General features: G+C 41.3%; 1 protein-coding gene and 2 pseudogenes across 1 annotated transcript; 1 reads left to right on the plus strand and 2 right to left on the minus strand.

Moving 5' to 3' along the window:
• Nucleotides 1–2,873: 2,873 nt before the first annotated feature.
• Nucleotides 2,874–4,486, minus strand: LOC146627141 (UDP-glucuronosyltransferase 2B31 pseudogene; annotated as a pseudogene).
• Nucleotides 4,487–7,153: 2,667 nt separating this feature from the next.
• On the minus strand, nucleotides 7,154–10,040 carry LOC146627142 (E3 SUMO-protein ligase KIAA1586-like; annotated as a pseudogene).
• A 1,597-nt stretch (nucleotides 10,041–11,637) lies between these two features.
• Nucleotides 11,638–15,206, plus strand: LOC146627143 (endonuclease domain-containing 1 protein-like). Its single transcript, XM_085361069.1, has 2 exons — nucleotides 11,638–11,961; nucleotides 14,571–15,206. Exons 1-2 carry the CDS (start codon nucleotides 11,638–11,640, stop codon nucleotides 15,204–15,206), a joined length of 960 nt encoding a protein of 319 aa, XP_085217195.1.
• The last annotated feature ends 557 nt before the right edge of the window (nucleotides 15,207–15,763 follow it).

Consider the following 15,763-nt stretch of genomic DNA (forward strand, 5'->3'; position numbering starts at 1 on the left):
TCAGACTCATCAGAATGAATGCCTGTTTAATCTATAAAAGTAGCATAAATATATATCCTTTAATATCTGGGAACATGTGAAGCTTTTTAGCTCTCGAAAAAAGTGTGGAAAATTACTAGAGGTCAAATAATTACCCCTCGAATGGAAATTCATAGTGATTAGACTGCACCTGCAGGGTGCGCAGCCGCTACTGACTTTACCTACTTAATTCTCATAATTACTTACACACAGCCATGGCTAATGGATCAAACCAAAGACGATACCTATGCCATAAAATATGAGCATAAATGTGATTTATTTGTGTGCATGAAATGGGAGACATGAGCTTTCTTGATACTAGCAGCAGGGGCTGAAAGATTCACGTTGAATTTTGACTGCTATTCGGTGTTGCTCTTGCATTTTAGTTTCTTGGAGTCAGAAATAATCATGTAGTGGATACATGTGTTGGTACACGTGTCAAAAGCCAGCCACTCTCCAAACTTTGAGTCTTAAAAAAATGTAAAAATACAAGTTATAGAAAACGTCTCCCATGATGCAGTTGTTATAAAGGTAGACCTTACCCCCAGAAAACAAAAAAAGGTTTCATGTATCAAGCTGTAAACATCTTTCCTTCTGCTGTAAAGTCTGTGAGGACTGGCTCGCGTTTGGAGACAGCAGAGGAACTGCAGAAGTTGCACATGTAAACATGTAAACACTTTCTTATTCATTTTTGAACCTTATAATCCTCCCACTCACCCACTCCTGTAAACCACTATTGCCCATTGATTAAAATATATCTAAAAGATATATCTAGTGTTCATTTTAATTTCAAATCAAAACCCACAAGTGTTGAGCAGTCAACACCACCGTTTAGGGTTTTTCCCTTATACCAACTTCAGTATTCAAAGCACAGATTCAGACCACCAGAGTTTCATATGAAACAAATGAAATAAAACAGCAAAATAATTTAGAGTTTGGTTTCTTTTTCTCTAATCAATACAAGGTACCAGGTTTTTTAGGGGCTAAATGTTGATCTTGTTTGTAAAATGGTGTTGATATCAGCGAAATAATCAGCTGTAAAACTCTGTAGATTTGAGGGAACTGTGGAATAAGGTTGAAATGAATCAAGGCAGTAAAAGTTCATTCAAACAATGAAAGGGTTTCCTCTTATGAGCTGTGACCATGGAGCTGGTAACATTCATACTTTTAGAGTCTGTGTGTGAAAAATGACCGAATGTGGTCTTAGAAACCGAGGACGTTTCCAGGATATTTCAGATGGGTAGCCATGAGCACAATGCTCAGCCGAAATGCAGAAATTATGACACAAAATTTAGCTTTAGCAAAATGTTTATTACATACCCACAGTAAATGTTCTTTAAGTAAAAAAACTCCTTGTGCTGATGATAATTATTGATTTATTGGTGTGTATATCATGTCAGTGTTGCAGCTGGAGATGATTATAATTACTTATATACTGCTGTTTAGCTTTGTCTACAATGTTACAGCATCATATATTAGTGGCTTTATGTTTCAAAATCTGTTAATTAAAGTGTAACTGATGCTTTGACATAAATTCAGATTAGACTTTTTTTTTTTAATTTTATGCAATTATATAAAAAATGAATTACTGTTTTGGTAAAACACCAATAAAAAATACTCCATGTAAAAAGTCAGTAATAAACTCGAATCATATTTAGGAGAAATGTAATGGTGCTGAATTAATAAAATAATAATACAGCAGTAATTGCTTATGAAAAGCTTCTTATGATGCTCTTGTTCAGCAGCCTGATTGATGTGAGAATGTGTTACCTGTCCAAGCCTGCAGAGATGTGTCTAACATTTTCTGCCTTTTTCTCTGTCCTAACCAATGACTGTATTTCAGAACAGGAACCACGGGAGGATTCAGCCTGAAGACTCACTCTGTTTAATTATTAAGCATTAGGCTTCCTGATGGTTTGGTCCTTTGTTGATAAGTTTCAAATGCTGTGCTTAAAGCTTAGTCAGACAAATTAAGCCAACCTTTACCTCCTCCCACTATCAATGGGATAATTGTATATGTTTACTCATGCATCACTGTGCAGCACAGCACATAACAGCAGACAGTCTACGCAAGGATAACACAAAAACTGCATGACATGCTATTCACTTTTCTTAAGTTTATTGGAGAATTACTTATTGAACTCATTTCGGTAGCTAACTGCAAGGTGAAAGACAAAACATACAAACCACGTGTGTTTACATGTGGAAAACATAAATGTGTTCAATATGTAAATAAAGTTTTTTAATAATAAGAAATGTCTTATAATATATGTTAAAATCCCATGCAACACATACAACAATGCAACCTCAAACTTCTTAATGTGTTTTAATTTCATAGACTACACATGCAGAAATTCCTGCCCCTTTCACACAAAATGTGGAAATATGTTTGTTTTGAATTGAAATTTCATGTTTAAATGACTAAGTCTTCTGAGAATGTCTTGCTGAACTTATTTTCAATCTATTGCACCTGTCAGTCACCTGCTGTCCTATCTGAAATTCTTAAAAGTAATTTGTTATTTAGATATGACTGAAATACAATAAAGAAAAACTGGTACATATTAGATAATTCATTTTGAAATATTAAATCTGAAGAAATAGAAGCTATTTTGACTGCTCTCTTTTTCACCATAGCAGGAAGCTCCCCATCTTTGATTTGGCACATTTCTGTTACAGTGGATGCTCTTTCTGGAGCAACCCCCCCCCCCCCAAAAAAAAAAAAAAGAAAAACAAACTTATAAGCATTGCAGCAACAATAGTATTCCAGGACTTTAAAGTTTAGTATTTTATTTTCGATTGGTCGACAACAAGAAAAATCTAGAATATCAATACAACATTTTGATTGGATCCATCTTCATTCGAGGAGTCACTCTTGCTTTGGTTTCCTCCTCCTGCACATTCGAAGCCACGTGAATCGTATGACTGCCACTACACAGGCTGTCAGCATAAACAAGATGACCAACAAAAAGCTTATAACATCCACAGAATGATACACATACCAGGGCATCTTATAAGACTCGGTGCGTAAATGTGCAGCTCCTTTGTGCCTCATAACAAACTCAATCCAGTAAACTGCAGCATCCAGAGGATGCATTGGTCTGTCTCGGTGGAGAGCAGACAGATGCTTCATGTTGTTTCTGTAGGAGGGATTGTTAAGAACTTCTTGTAGGACTTTGAGGAAATTCTGCTGGGTGACTTTTGTTACATCCACCATTTTAGCAGCTCCTCGAACTTCCATTCGCAAAATGTTTTCAAACTGGTCAAACAGCAGGGGAATGCCAATAATTGGCACACCATGGTACATGGACTCATAGATCCCATTGGTGCCACCATGAGCCACAAAGGCTTTTATCTTTGGGTGACCCAGCAAGTCGTTTTGGGGCATCCATTTCACCAGAAGGGTATTGTTCCCCACATTGTTGGGGCATTCACCAGCATGCCTCCATACGACCTTTTGAGGAAGCTGAGCAAAGGCAGCTGCGATTTCTGAAGTTATTTCTATTGGCAAACCATTCACCAGCGTCCCCAGAGACATCAGGATGAAGCCGTGTTCTCCTGAACTTTCAACAAACTCCTCCAACTCTGAAGGTAAGGCCTCAGCAGGCTTACACTGAAATCCTCCAATGTAGACAATGTTCGGCATGGTAGGCCTGGGGAATTCGAAGACAAAGTCCACTCTCATGAGCCACAGGTCTACTCCTTGAAGAAGCTGATAGAAGTTCACATCTGGGCCTAAGTACTTTTCTACTATTCTATCATAAGGTGGGCATGCTATAAACTTGTCAATGCAGGTTTTGAGGAAGTAGTGGAATGTGTTTTTGACTCTTTCAGAAAAGGTCATCTTGTCAGATATGGCATTTCCAGAAGTTGGGACATATGACGTTGGTGATGGAGCAACCACAAAATGGCCATCCCCACTGGTCATCCATTTAACATTAAAGACAACTGGAAGCTTTAGTTTGTGGGCCACTATAACTCCAACAGGAAGTCCAGGGTCCATAAGAACCAGGTCAAAATTAGAGTCACGTATCTTCGACATTAGAGTCTTGTTCTCAAATATTTCTACACCTAACAGACTAGCTTGTTGGTAGATTTTTGATAATGAACCTAGCACTTCCCAGTAGAACTTCAAGACAGCCATGAAAGACGTCCCCTGTTTTTGGATCTCCAGTATCTTGACCAGGAAAGTTACAAAGAAGTCCTGCTCCTCTATGCAGACAGCCTCTGGTAAGGTGACAGTGATGGAGCTGTAATGTGGTGCCTCTTCTTTGACATACCAGCTAGTGGCTGTGCGGACCACAGTGACTTCATGGCCTTTGGCGTGGAGGCTCTGGATCAGCAGGTTCATGTTCACCCAATGGCTGCCATCAACGGGGAACACCAGAATCTTTCCACCTTGGACAGGACTTACAGTTAAGGACAATGTCACGCCCAGAAGAAACAGAGAAACTCCTTGAATGCTCCCCATGGATCAATTCTGAGGAAAACAAAAAAAATAATAATAATGATTATTTCAATGATGCCTAAATTAGAACTTGAATTCCTTCTAAGTTATTTTATGAGCTTGTCTTCACTCCTGGCTATGCTACAGGACCCACTGGATTAGACCATTATCAAAAGGGGGCTGTCACGCCCAACTTTTCTGTACAAAAAGAAAAAAAAAACAAGCTCAACACAGGACTCTAAGCACAGCTCCGAGGCATATAAACCCTCATCTTTACATGAATTTTCAAGGCACTGTGGGGAGAAATTATTCCTCAGCAGCCAAACCTTTCTTCAATATTCAACGGTACATTATGATGACCGAATATGAATTCAGGTATGAATATATTAATTAACTACTGGGCAATCATTAGGTGTGTCTCCACCCATCCATCTTCTTCCACTTATCCAGGGCCGGGTCATGGGAGCAACAGGCCAAGCAGAGAAGCCCAAACCTCCCTCTACACGGCCACCTCCTCCAGCTTGTCCGGTTGAACACCAAGGCGTTCCAAGGCCAGCTGAGAGATAAAAATCTCTCCAGGATGTCCTGGGTCTGCCCCTGGGCCTCCTCCCATTGCAGAACACCTCACCCAGGAGACGCCCAGGAGGCATCCTTGTCCTTGTTCTTTCGGTCACTACCCACACTTCGTATCTATAGGTGAGGGTAGGGACGTAGATCGACAGGTAAACCGAGAGCTTCGCTTTTACACTCACCTCTCTTACAACAGACCGGTACAGCGTCCGCATCACCGCAGCCAATCTCCAGCTCTCTTCTCCCATCACTCATGAACAAGACCCCAAGATACTTAAACTTGATCTTGACAACCCTTGCAGTTGTCAAGATCCATCACTGCATATTGTGTAGCTTGGACTCTCTTTTCTTTGACAAAATCTATTCATAGACACGCAAAATACTTGCAAAGCCCTCAAAACCTTTTGGTGTGGTTCCCGCTGCAGGAGCTCTGTTAAGGATGACATTTTGCCATAATAAGACACATACAGTGGGGCAAAAAAGTATTTAGTCAGCCACCGATTGTGCAAGTTCCCCCACCTAAAATGATGACAGAGGTCAGTAATTTGCACCAGAGGTACACTTCAACTGTGAGAGACAGAATGTGAAAAAAAAATCCATGAATCCACATGGTAGGATTTGTAAAGAATTTATTGGTAAATCAGGGTGGAAAATAAGTATTTGGTCAATAACAAAAATACAACTCAATACTTTGTAACATAACCTTTGTTGGCAATAACAGAGGTCAAACGTTTACTATAGGTCTTTACCAGGTTTGCACACACAGTAGCTGGTATTTTGGCCCATTCCTCCATGCAGATCTTCTCGAGAGCAGTGATGTTTTGGGGCTGTCGCCGAGCACCACGGACTTTCAACCCCCGCCACAGATTTTCTATGGGGTTGAGGTCTGGAGACTGGCTAGGCCACTCCAGGACTTTCAAATGCTTCTTACGGAGCCACTCCTTTGTTGCCCGGGCGGTGTGTTTTGGATCGTTGTCATGTTGGAAGACCCAGCCTCGTTTCATCTTCAAAGTTCTCACTGATGGAAGGATGTTTTGGCTCAAAATCTCACGATACATGGCCCCATTCATTCTGTCCTTAACACGGATCAGTCGTCCTGTCCCCTTGGCAGAAAAACAGCCCCATAGCATTATGTTTCCACCCCCATGCTTCACAGTAGGTATGGTGTTCTTGGGATGCAACTCAGTATTCTTCTTCCTCCAAACACGACGAGTTGAGTTTATACCAAAAAGTTCTACTTTGGTTTCATCTGACCACATGACATTCTCCCAATCCTCTGCTGTATCATCCATGTGCTCTCTGGCAAACTTCAGACGGGCCTGGACATGCACTGGCTTCAGCAGCGGAACACGTCTGGCACTGCGGGATTTGATTCCCTGCCGTTGTAGTGTGTTACTGATGGTGACCTTTGTTACTTTGGTCCCAGCTCTCTGCAGGTCATTCACCAGGTCCCCCCGTGTGGTCCTGGGATCTTTACTCACCGTTCTCATGATCATTTTGACCCCACGGGATGAGATCTTGCGTGGAGCCCCAGATCGAGGGAGATTATCAGTGGTCTTGTATGTCTTCCATTTTCTGATGATTGCTCCCACAGTTGATTTTTTCACACCAAGCTGCTTGCCTATTGTAGATTCACTCTTCCCAGTCTGGTGCAGGTCTACAATACTTTTCCTGGTGTCCTTCGAAAGCTCTTTGGTCTTGGCCATGGCGGAGTTTGGAGTCTGACTGTTTGAGGCTGTGGACAGGTGTCTTTTATACAGATGATGAGTTCAAACAGGTGCCATTCATACAGGTAACGAGTGGGGGACAGAAAAGCTTCTTACAGAAGACGTTACAGGTCTGTGAGAGCCAGAGATTTTCCTTGTTTGAGGTGACCAAATACTTATTTTCCACCCTAATTTACGAATAAATTCTTTACAAATCCTACCATGTGGATTCATGGATTTTTTTTTCACATTCTGTCTCTCACAGTTGAAGTGTACCTCTGGTGCAAATTACTGACCTCTGTCATCATTTTAAGTGGGGGAACTTGCACAATCGGTGGCTGACTAAATACTTTTTTGCCCCACTGTACACACAGCTACACTGTCCAAACCAGTTAACATGAAATGTTGCAACAAATCACGGTCCAGTGGGGGGTATGTCCTGCCTGCAGTCTCTAATCTCATCATATGCGTGTAGCAGGGACTTTCTAATAAGCTAAAAGAACAACAAGAAGACACACACCCTTGTATTCTGTTTCCTGTCTGCATGACAGTTGCTAAGTAAGCATTTTGACTCAATTAACTATTAATGTGAAGCATAGGGCGTATGAACCTACCTTCAATCCTCGAGCGTGTGGAGAAAAGTACTTTCAGACTAGTGTGGAAGAGGGGAGCTCAACTTCAGATTACATAAGAAAAGAACCCAAATCCTGATTATTGTGTTGCATAAGGTGGGAGGCGTGTGGATCTTAAATATAAATATATAAATATATAATTTGGACTCACAGTCACAACTCACAAATGAGCGGCAAATGGCTCTTCCAAACACCCAAGTTTTATTTTGGATGCTCATATTATTTAACTTTGCAGACAGAAGCTAAATTATTCCACAAAGAATACCAGGGTCCCAATTCTTAGCCTCCCTGCTGCTAATAGGGAGTTGTGTAACCTTTTTACTGGATAACAGCCCACAATCATTTGTTGTCGTTTTCAGCAAGTCTTACATACTGAGCAATCCCAGCCTATTCTTCTTTCTTCAACCTCTCAAGCTCCTCCATATTTGAAGTTCTTATGGCATGGACTTTAGTCACCCCACAGTTTTTCAGTAGGACTCAGGTCAGGGCTTTGTGTAGGCCAGTCAAGAAAGTTCAACTTTCACATCCTTCCTTTTCATGATTCCTGCCACCTTTACAAGATCCCACTACTGAAGCATCACCACAGCACAATACTTCCACAACCGTGTTTCACCCTTTTTATTTGGCTTGTACACCTCTGCCTTCTTTCTCCATGAATAAGCAGCAAAGGTCTCCAGTTTCAACTCTCTTCTCCAGGTTGTCCACATACTTCAGTCTGGCTTGAAGGTGTCTCTTCTACAGAAGCTGAGTTTTTCTTGGTCTGCAACCTGACAGTCTATTACTGTTCAGGGTTCTAATCATTGTCATCTTTGAGGCTACAGTGGGCTAAGCCATGCACCATTGTCTCTGAAGTTGTTCTTGGGTCTTTAGACACATTTCTCACTAATTTTCTTTCCAGAGTCTTTGAAATCTTGTACTTCCTCCCTCTGCCAGGCAGTGCTTTAAGTGGCCCAAAAGAGGTGCCGGTACTCTATTTTTTTTTTCCGCCTCCCCTGAGGTAACAACAACTATATTGAATGGGTTTTATATACAACAGTCAACAGACAACCTTATACAAAATAATAAATCATTTTATTAGTTTGTGGATTTGCTTGGGCTAGAAAGAGCTACTGAACATAAATAAAATGTGCAAAAAGGTATTGAAATTTTTTTTAACAAAATGTACATAAAATAAATTATAAACTAATTTGTATTTTGCTCTCTCTTGAGTCACTGCTGCTATCAGCAGCAGCACTTGTAAAGTGTACCTGCAGAGCTTGGTAGTTCTCCCATACTGCTTTCACTGTTCTCTCACTTGAAGCAACCCAACGCACTGATAAAACACAGCCTATCACAAGGAGACGTTGTCCAACATTGTGAGCACTCTCGGTTAACTCCCTTTGGTTTTTTGGTGATGCATGGTAGAGGGAGTAAAGCTGATCTAAGAATATTTTAAAGTGGTTGATTCCTCCTACCTCCTTCAAAACATCACAAACTGCCAGTTCCAGTCTGTGATTGGAACAATGCCAGACAAACAGGTAAGGGAATTTGGAACAAAGCTGTGCAGCAACTCCTGCTTTCCTCCCAAGCATCACTGAGGCTCCATCACAAGCAAATGCCAACAAATGTTCCTGTAGGTAGTGAGGGTCAAAGCCATTATTATGAAGACATCCTAACAGTGCTTCAGTGATGTCCTTTGCTGTGGTCCCCTGCAGCTCAATCAGTTCAAAAAGTATTGTGTCTGGATTTTCACTGGAAATAGCTGACCGCAGGCACACGACAAGCACAGACTTTCCACTTATTGTAGTGGATTCATCAATGAGCACACACAATTTTCTTTCATTCATCACTATGTCATTGACTACCTTCTTTTTCATTTCAGCTGCAATGTGATCCAGTATATTTGCACATGAGTTATTAGAGTGCAAAACTCTGCCCATCTTGACACCATTTAAGACTTGCAACTGGACATCTATTGGCATGTCTGTAAAGGGACGCCCATGCTTGCCAATCTTATAAGCTGTTCTAAACACATTGCAAGCTGAAGCGTAGTCAGCCTTTCTCATATCTTCAATGTGTTTTTGCATTGTATTTTGTGTTGCCTTCTCTTTTATTTCAACTGCTTTCTTGTGATAAATTGAGTCTCTGTGCTCTTTTATTTTCTTTCGTGGTGAGTTTTGTTGTGCAGCCTTGTCCCTTCCAAAAGACGAGATTAAGCACCCACTCCACTCCTGCGACACTCTCTGCCCTTGCTGCATGTCCACGCGAGCACAAACTTGACTACACACACTACAACCCAACTTTTGATTTCTGCTGATCAGCCACTTGTAATTTGTGGAGAAATACCGGACTTGTGCTTGGGACCAACATTCTGGCCACTCATGCTCGCTAACGCGGCTGTTGTCGTCGGTAGAAATGGTGTCATTCTCGTCCTCGTCGTCGCCAAAAGTGCCGTCGTCCGCGGCTGCGACACTAGGTGCAGCTTTCGTTAGCTTGCGTCTGACCTGCAGCGATATCATTCTGGCTTGGTGGGGTGTCAGCCAGCGAGTCCTCTGATTCTGACCTTGTTCTTTTACTAGTCAGAGTCTGAAGCCAGGAGAGCATATTAAGTGTTCATTGTTTTTGTATTTTAACGAGCAGCTGTTTGCGCGTTTTACACACACTCTCCGGACTACGTTGAGTTGTTGACATGACAACGGCAAAAGCGACGCATGCGCTTTTCACTTGTAAAACACATTGGTGTATGGGTAATGTAGTCTCTGCTCTCGGTGGGACGAATTAGGAAGCGTGCTTGTGAAGGGCGCTCTGAAAAGCGGCAGCGCAGCCAAACGATTATAACAGATGTGCAAATGAGAGTACCGGTACGCTAAAAGCACGTTCTGGGCGCATGGAGAGGTGGCGGTACTCTCAAGAGCTATATTTAGAAGTGGCGGTACTGAGTACCGGCGCGTACCGGCCCACTTAAAGCACTGCTGCCAGGTGTGTTCTGTACTATGTGGCTCTTGATTTTGATACATCTTATTTCAGTTCTTGACACTTGGAAAGACTGAGATAATTTTATATATCTATTTTCTGCTTTGTGGATGTCAACGATTCTTTTTCTTGAGTCTAAACTGATGTCTTTTGTTTTTGGCATAAAGCTTTTTAATGTTATAGCCCAAACCCTTGGTGGGTTTTTTATTCTGTGAGAACATTTTTAGGTAACGCTCAGACTGGCTTTGAACATTACCAAGTCAAAGCGCATCATTGAACAGCAGTGGTTTTTGCCATGGTTCAATCTCCTGAGACCTGATTATATTGATCATGGTAGTTTTTGTTTTTCTGAAATAATTCTGGTATTGTGTATAAATAAATACAAATTATTGAAGTTTTTGAAAGAAAACTAGTATTTTTAGAAGTGCTGTGTTGAAAATATTTTATCAATTAACGAAGCTCTTCATTGGAAAGGTTGATCATTTTGTCCTCATTTGACAGTGAATGCTGATGCTGATGCTTTGGTTGGATGATCTTATAACTGAGCAGCTCACAGCATTAATAAGGTCAAGGTAATCTGTGTCCATCCACTCTTGTCTGTTGCTGAAAGTGAAATGTAAATGAGACCTGGCCCGACTTTTTAAGGTTTCCTTTCAGACTTTCACAGAATAGTGCCCAAGGTGCTCAGTCAGCCATGACAAGAGCCATTTTGATTCCCACGGGGTCAAATACAGCTGCTCTTTAACACCTGCAGTCCCTGCTGCAGACTGGGCTCACTCCATAAAATATTTACGTTTATCACTATGAAGAGCTGATCATTACACATCAATCACTTGCTGTCTTGAGGAGTTGTTGATTTCTTTGCAAAGTAAAGTTAACTGTTGTTTCTACTGTGTGATGGTGGCTCTAATGAGACTTTAAAATTTGTTCTAAATTTTTTTTTTTTTTTTTTTGATGTGCCAATCCAACATCCCATACCTCCAACCCAGACACACTTAAAACTATTCTCTACCTGTGTAAAGCAATGAGGTGTTTCGTGTTCTTATTTTAATTTACGCTTTTATGGATGTTTTTTATTTTTATTTTTTGTACTTCTTGTTAAATACAACGTCACAAATAAACGCTGACATGGTTGAACAGATGTTCTACATCAGCTGGAATTTACTGAGATGGCGCTGACACGGTGGACAGATTCTGTAATCCTATTTACTTCTTTTTTTATCACTGAAACTGTTTCTGCTTTAAGGAGGTCACGTGTTGATCTAAAGGGAAAAACCACGAGTGGATTCCGGGCATCGCGTCTTTGTGTGAATGTATGAAAAGGCTCTGGGAGGTTAAAGAGACTCGCTTCGCCACCGGTAAAATGCCTCGTTTGTGCGCTCTGCTCGCCCTGCTCTTTGCTGCAGGCTGCTCGCTGTGCGCTGCGGATGTCGGGACCTTCACTCCGTGCCTGCAGTTCTTTTACAGGTCTTGGCCCCCTAAGGGTCTGGCAGGGACGCCGATCTGCCAGCGTTTTATCAACAAGTATCGGTTCGCCACCCTGTACAGCCGACCCCGCCGCTCGCCCTGGTTTTCCGCCTATTTGTACACAGTACCTGCGGGAAAGAGACCCTCAGCATCCTGGAAGTTTGAGCCACAGGTGAGAGTTTGAATAATCCGTGTGTGTTTATATTAAAAAGAACAACAAAAGTAATAGATAGCATGCATCATGGTGATTATTGAAGCTGGAATGGAAACAGGCCAAAGTAAAAAACAAAAACAAAACACAAAAATTAAACTAAACTAAAAGAAAAAAACCGAGTTTAAGCAGAACTTAGACTTTGTGCTGTGTCAGCTCTGCGTGCAAACACGCCGCACACTTCACGTCTCAGAACTGTTAACCGCTCCAAGTGTGTTGACATGCCAGCGAAAATCATGTGATTGTCGAGCATGTGAGTCAAGAGGAATTTGGTTTATGGGAGGAAGTTGACTGTTGACATAATTACTATAGCGCTGGCTGGTACACAATATTTTTGACACTGCATGTTTGAACGAGATAAAAGATGACTTGGTAAATCCTTTAATTGTCCCACAAGGAGAAATTTGATAAAATTACTGGAATACACACAAAATGTGTGTTCCACTGTAAAACCCCAAAATATAAGAGTCACACAAGAGTTAAATGGGGAAGGCAAAATAAAATGACTGTGATGGTTTGGTAGAGTTGGAGTGGGAAGCAGAAGAACAAATATTTCATTTGAATGCTGCTTTTCCCAACTTCCTCTTGTGAAGTTTGTTTTTGTTATGTTATGTGAAGCTCTTTGTACGCTTATCTAATCCTATTTTCACTTGCAGCAAAGTCAAGGCCAAAAGTCAAACTTTTACTGACAAATAAAGCAAATTAATGCAAACAGTCAGCATTTGCAGTATTGACCTTTCTCCTTGTTTCTTCAGTGGGCTGGTTTCAGTCATTATGCAAATGTACGGTTTATAAGATTGGGGAAACCTGCAGTCAGCTGAGACTGAAGAAGTCACCTGGATGAGTGACAAAACGTTTCTCCCACTGAAAACGCTACATCCAGATGAACAGAATCAACTTGTGGAGCTTTAGCTTTCTGCTCATTTCTGCAGATTGGTCAGTTTAGGGATTTTTAACAGGACACTTTTCAGTGGCACGGCTGAGATCTGTGTCAAGGGTAAACCCTGATTGATCCTGCCTCAATCAGTGCTGCAAACTGATCGCTTTCTGAGGACTGGCCATACTAAAAACGTGAATAAAGAGAAATAAATGAATAAAAACTGAAGTGTTAAAGTGTTTGAAACTCAAATTTTGTGCTACTTCCAAACCTTTGGGCCATATCTGTTTTACGGTACAGTTAACAGGTTGAAAGGGGATATAACACTTCTTTTTTTTTCTTTATTTGTGCCGCATATTTCTTGTAGGACACTTTCTCGCTTTTATAATGTCAAAAATATCCAACACTGGCTCAATATGTGAGACTGTAAGGAAGTGGGGGTGGTGGTTGTAACCCTTTGACTGTTTATATCAAGAAAACTTTCCACGACATCCTGTTAAAGGCCGTGTGATATGAATAAATAAAAGTGTTAAGATTTCTCATCCCAACTAATAAAATGACGAAAAGCCTGAAAGTTCTTTGGACGATAAACATAGTAAGCGCCACATGTGCAGCAGGAGATACCCCACTCCTCCACCCTAAACGGAAACCCCCCTGTTCCTCTGATTAGTCAAAGGCGGAAATGAAATTGTGACTCTATTTGCCTAATTTATGTCCCCACTTTTGATTTCAGTGTGATGATCTGCTTTGCATTTCACACTTCTGAATGTACAGAAATGGGCTGCAGTTTATCCAGACAAACAGCAGGGGGCACTAGCAAGAGCACTTCTCAATGAGAAGGAGCAATTGGAGCTAAACATGTAAAATACGTTTTTACACCTGCTTCTAGAAAAAAACGATCTTACTTTAGTAAATACAGCAATGATAATAATATAAAGCAATGCTTCTGTAGTTTCTCTAATTAGGACGCTGACATTGTGCAAAAACCCTTAGCATTCTGCGTCTCCAAAAGTTGATTCTGTTCATCTGGATGTAGCGTTTTCAGTGGGAGAAACAAAGGGCTGGACCTCCCAGCCCATTGTTTCTTCAGTGGGCTGGTTTCAGTCATTATGCAAATGTACTGTTTATAAGATTGGGGAAACCTGCAGTCAGCTGAGACTGAAGAAGTCACTTGGATGAGTGAAGAAACATTTCTCTCACTGAAAACGCTACATCCAGATGAACAGAATCAACTTGTGGAGTTTTAGCTTTCTGCTCATTTCTGCAGATTGGTCAGTTTAAGGATTTTTAACAGGACACTTGCTTGATGTCCTGTCTAGTCCCAGAGTAAAAAAAAGTGACATATACGTGAAGGCCACACTGAAAACATGTTTATAGTCTTGGACTAAAGGCAGTATCAAGTGGCAATGCCAAAATAAACTTCATAACTTAGCATCTTTTATTTTGTGAATATTTGCTTATTTAGCATGAGGCTAGGACAAATCCCTCTCAACCGTAGGTGGACTGGTAATGACCGGGAGGTTAAGTTTAAAGCATAGTCCTGGTACTTCCATTGAAGCATTGCTGATAATAGTACAAATGCAGCTTTAGGAGTGTCGACAACATTTTAGCCGAACAGCTTAAAGTCATTTGTGAAATCAGTGAAGTGTAAAGTCTGTAATAAAACCCCGTTTCTTCCTTTGCTGATAAACAGCTAGCCTACCCAGGGGGAGATGGCAACATGGAACAGTTCCCCCCAGGCCCTCTGGATCAGAACATCGTGGAGAGCCAGGCAGTGCAGCTGGACTACATCAACTCCACCTACTCCCGTGGCCACTTGAACCCCAGCCTCCACCACATGAGCCACGACACCCGCTCATCCACCTTCACCCTCACCAACGTGGTTCCCCAAAAGAACGGTTCTAATGATGGGCCTTGGGAACTTCTGGAGCACAGTGTGAATCACACCTTAGCAACCTACTGTCTCGGAGATGCCTACGTCGTGACGGGCATCATCCCCTACCGCAATGACGAGCACTGGCTCAAGAATCACCGCGTGGCGGTGCCTGAGTATATGTGGTCTGCCTACTGCTGTCCAAAGTACAACCAAAGTCTTCCAAAAGAGCTAACCAACGCCTTTCCCACGTACGCGGGCATCGGACGCAACGACCCCAACAGCAGCGAGGAGATTGTGCCTGTTGATAAGACGGTTAAGAAACAATTCAGGGGATATGATGTGAGAAATATGTCCCTAGAAACACTCGAGATGTACTTGAAGGACAGATTCAATACTGTTGTTAGTGTGTTTTATGAGCAGTGCACCGGATCAGACCTCACAGAAAATACATAAATGATACATAAATGCTGTTATATACACATTTCTGTGAGGAGAATAACACAAAGTGCAAATATTAATGACCACTACTGAAATGACTCATACACAACGCGCTGCCGCTGAGTTCAAGTATGCACAAAACACTTTAAACCACTAGGTGGTGTCCTTGTGCAATACATGTAGCTCCACATTTCGGCTGAAGTTGTATGTATGTATCAAACTAATTCATATTCTGATTCTGATTCACTAAATAACTAATAATGATCAGTGGTGTAAGAACTACTCAGGTACTAAACAACAATGCACATTCCTACCAAAGTAGAGCACAGATGTTTTGTTAGCCAAATATACTTGAAGTATCAAAGAAAACTTTTCATAACCTGATCTATAACTTCTATATCTTTGCCCCAAAGGAAAAAGTGGCAATGACTCCAACTCTTACATGCAACATCTATATTACTACATATTATTCTTTTATTTTTTACTATTGAGAAATTGGAATGTCCTAATTTTCCCTTTTGGGTGCATAAAGTATATCCGATTTATCTAACAGCACATAGTATGTGTTAATA

This window comes from Diplotaxodon limnothrissa, linkage group LG8 (assembly GCF_057381915.1).
Source record: "Diplotaxodon limnothrissa isolate DT_005_m linkage group LG8, D_limnothrissa_male_GT1.1, whole genome shotgun sequence".
Taxonomy (NCBI): Eukaryota; Metazoa; Chordata; class Actinopteri; order Cichliformes; family Cichlidae; genus Diplotaxodon; species Diplotaxodon limnothrissa.

Coding starts and splice junctions, on each gene's coding strand:
- LOC146627143 (XM_085361069.1), top strand. CDS start 11,638: ATGAAAAGGCTCTGGGAGGTTAAAGAGACTCGCTTCGCCACCGGTAAA. Junction 11,962..14,570: donor CCTGGAAGTTTGAGCCACAG/GTGAGAGTTTGA, acceptor GCTGATAAACAG/CTAGCCTACCCAGGGGGAGA.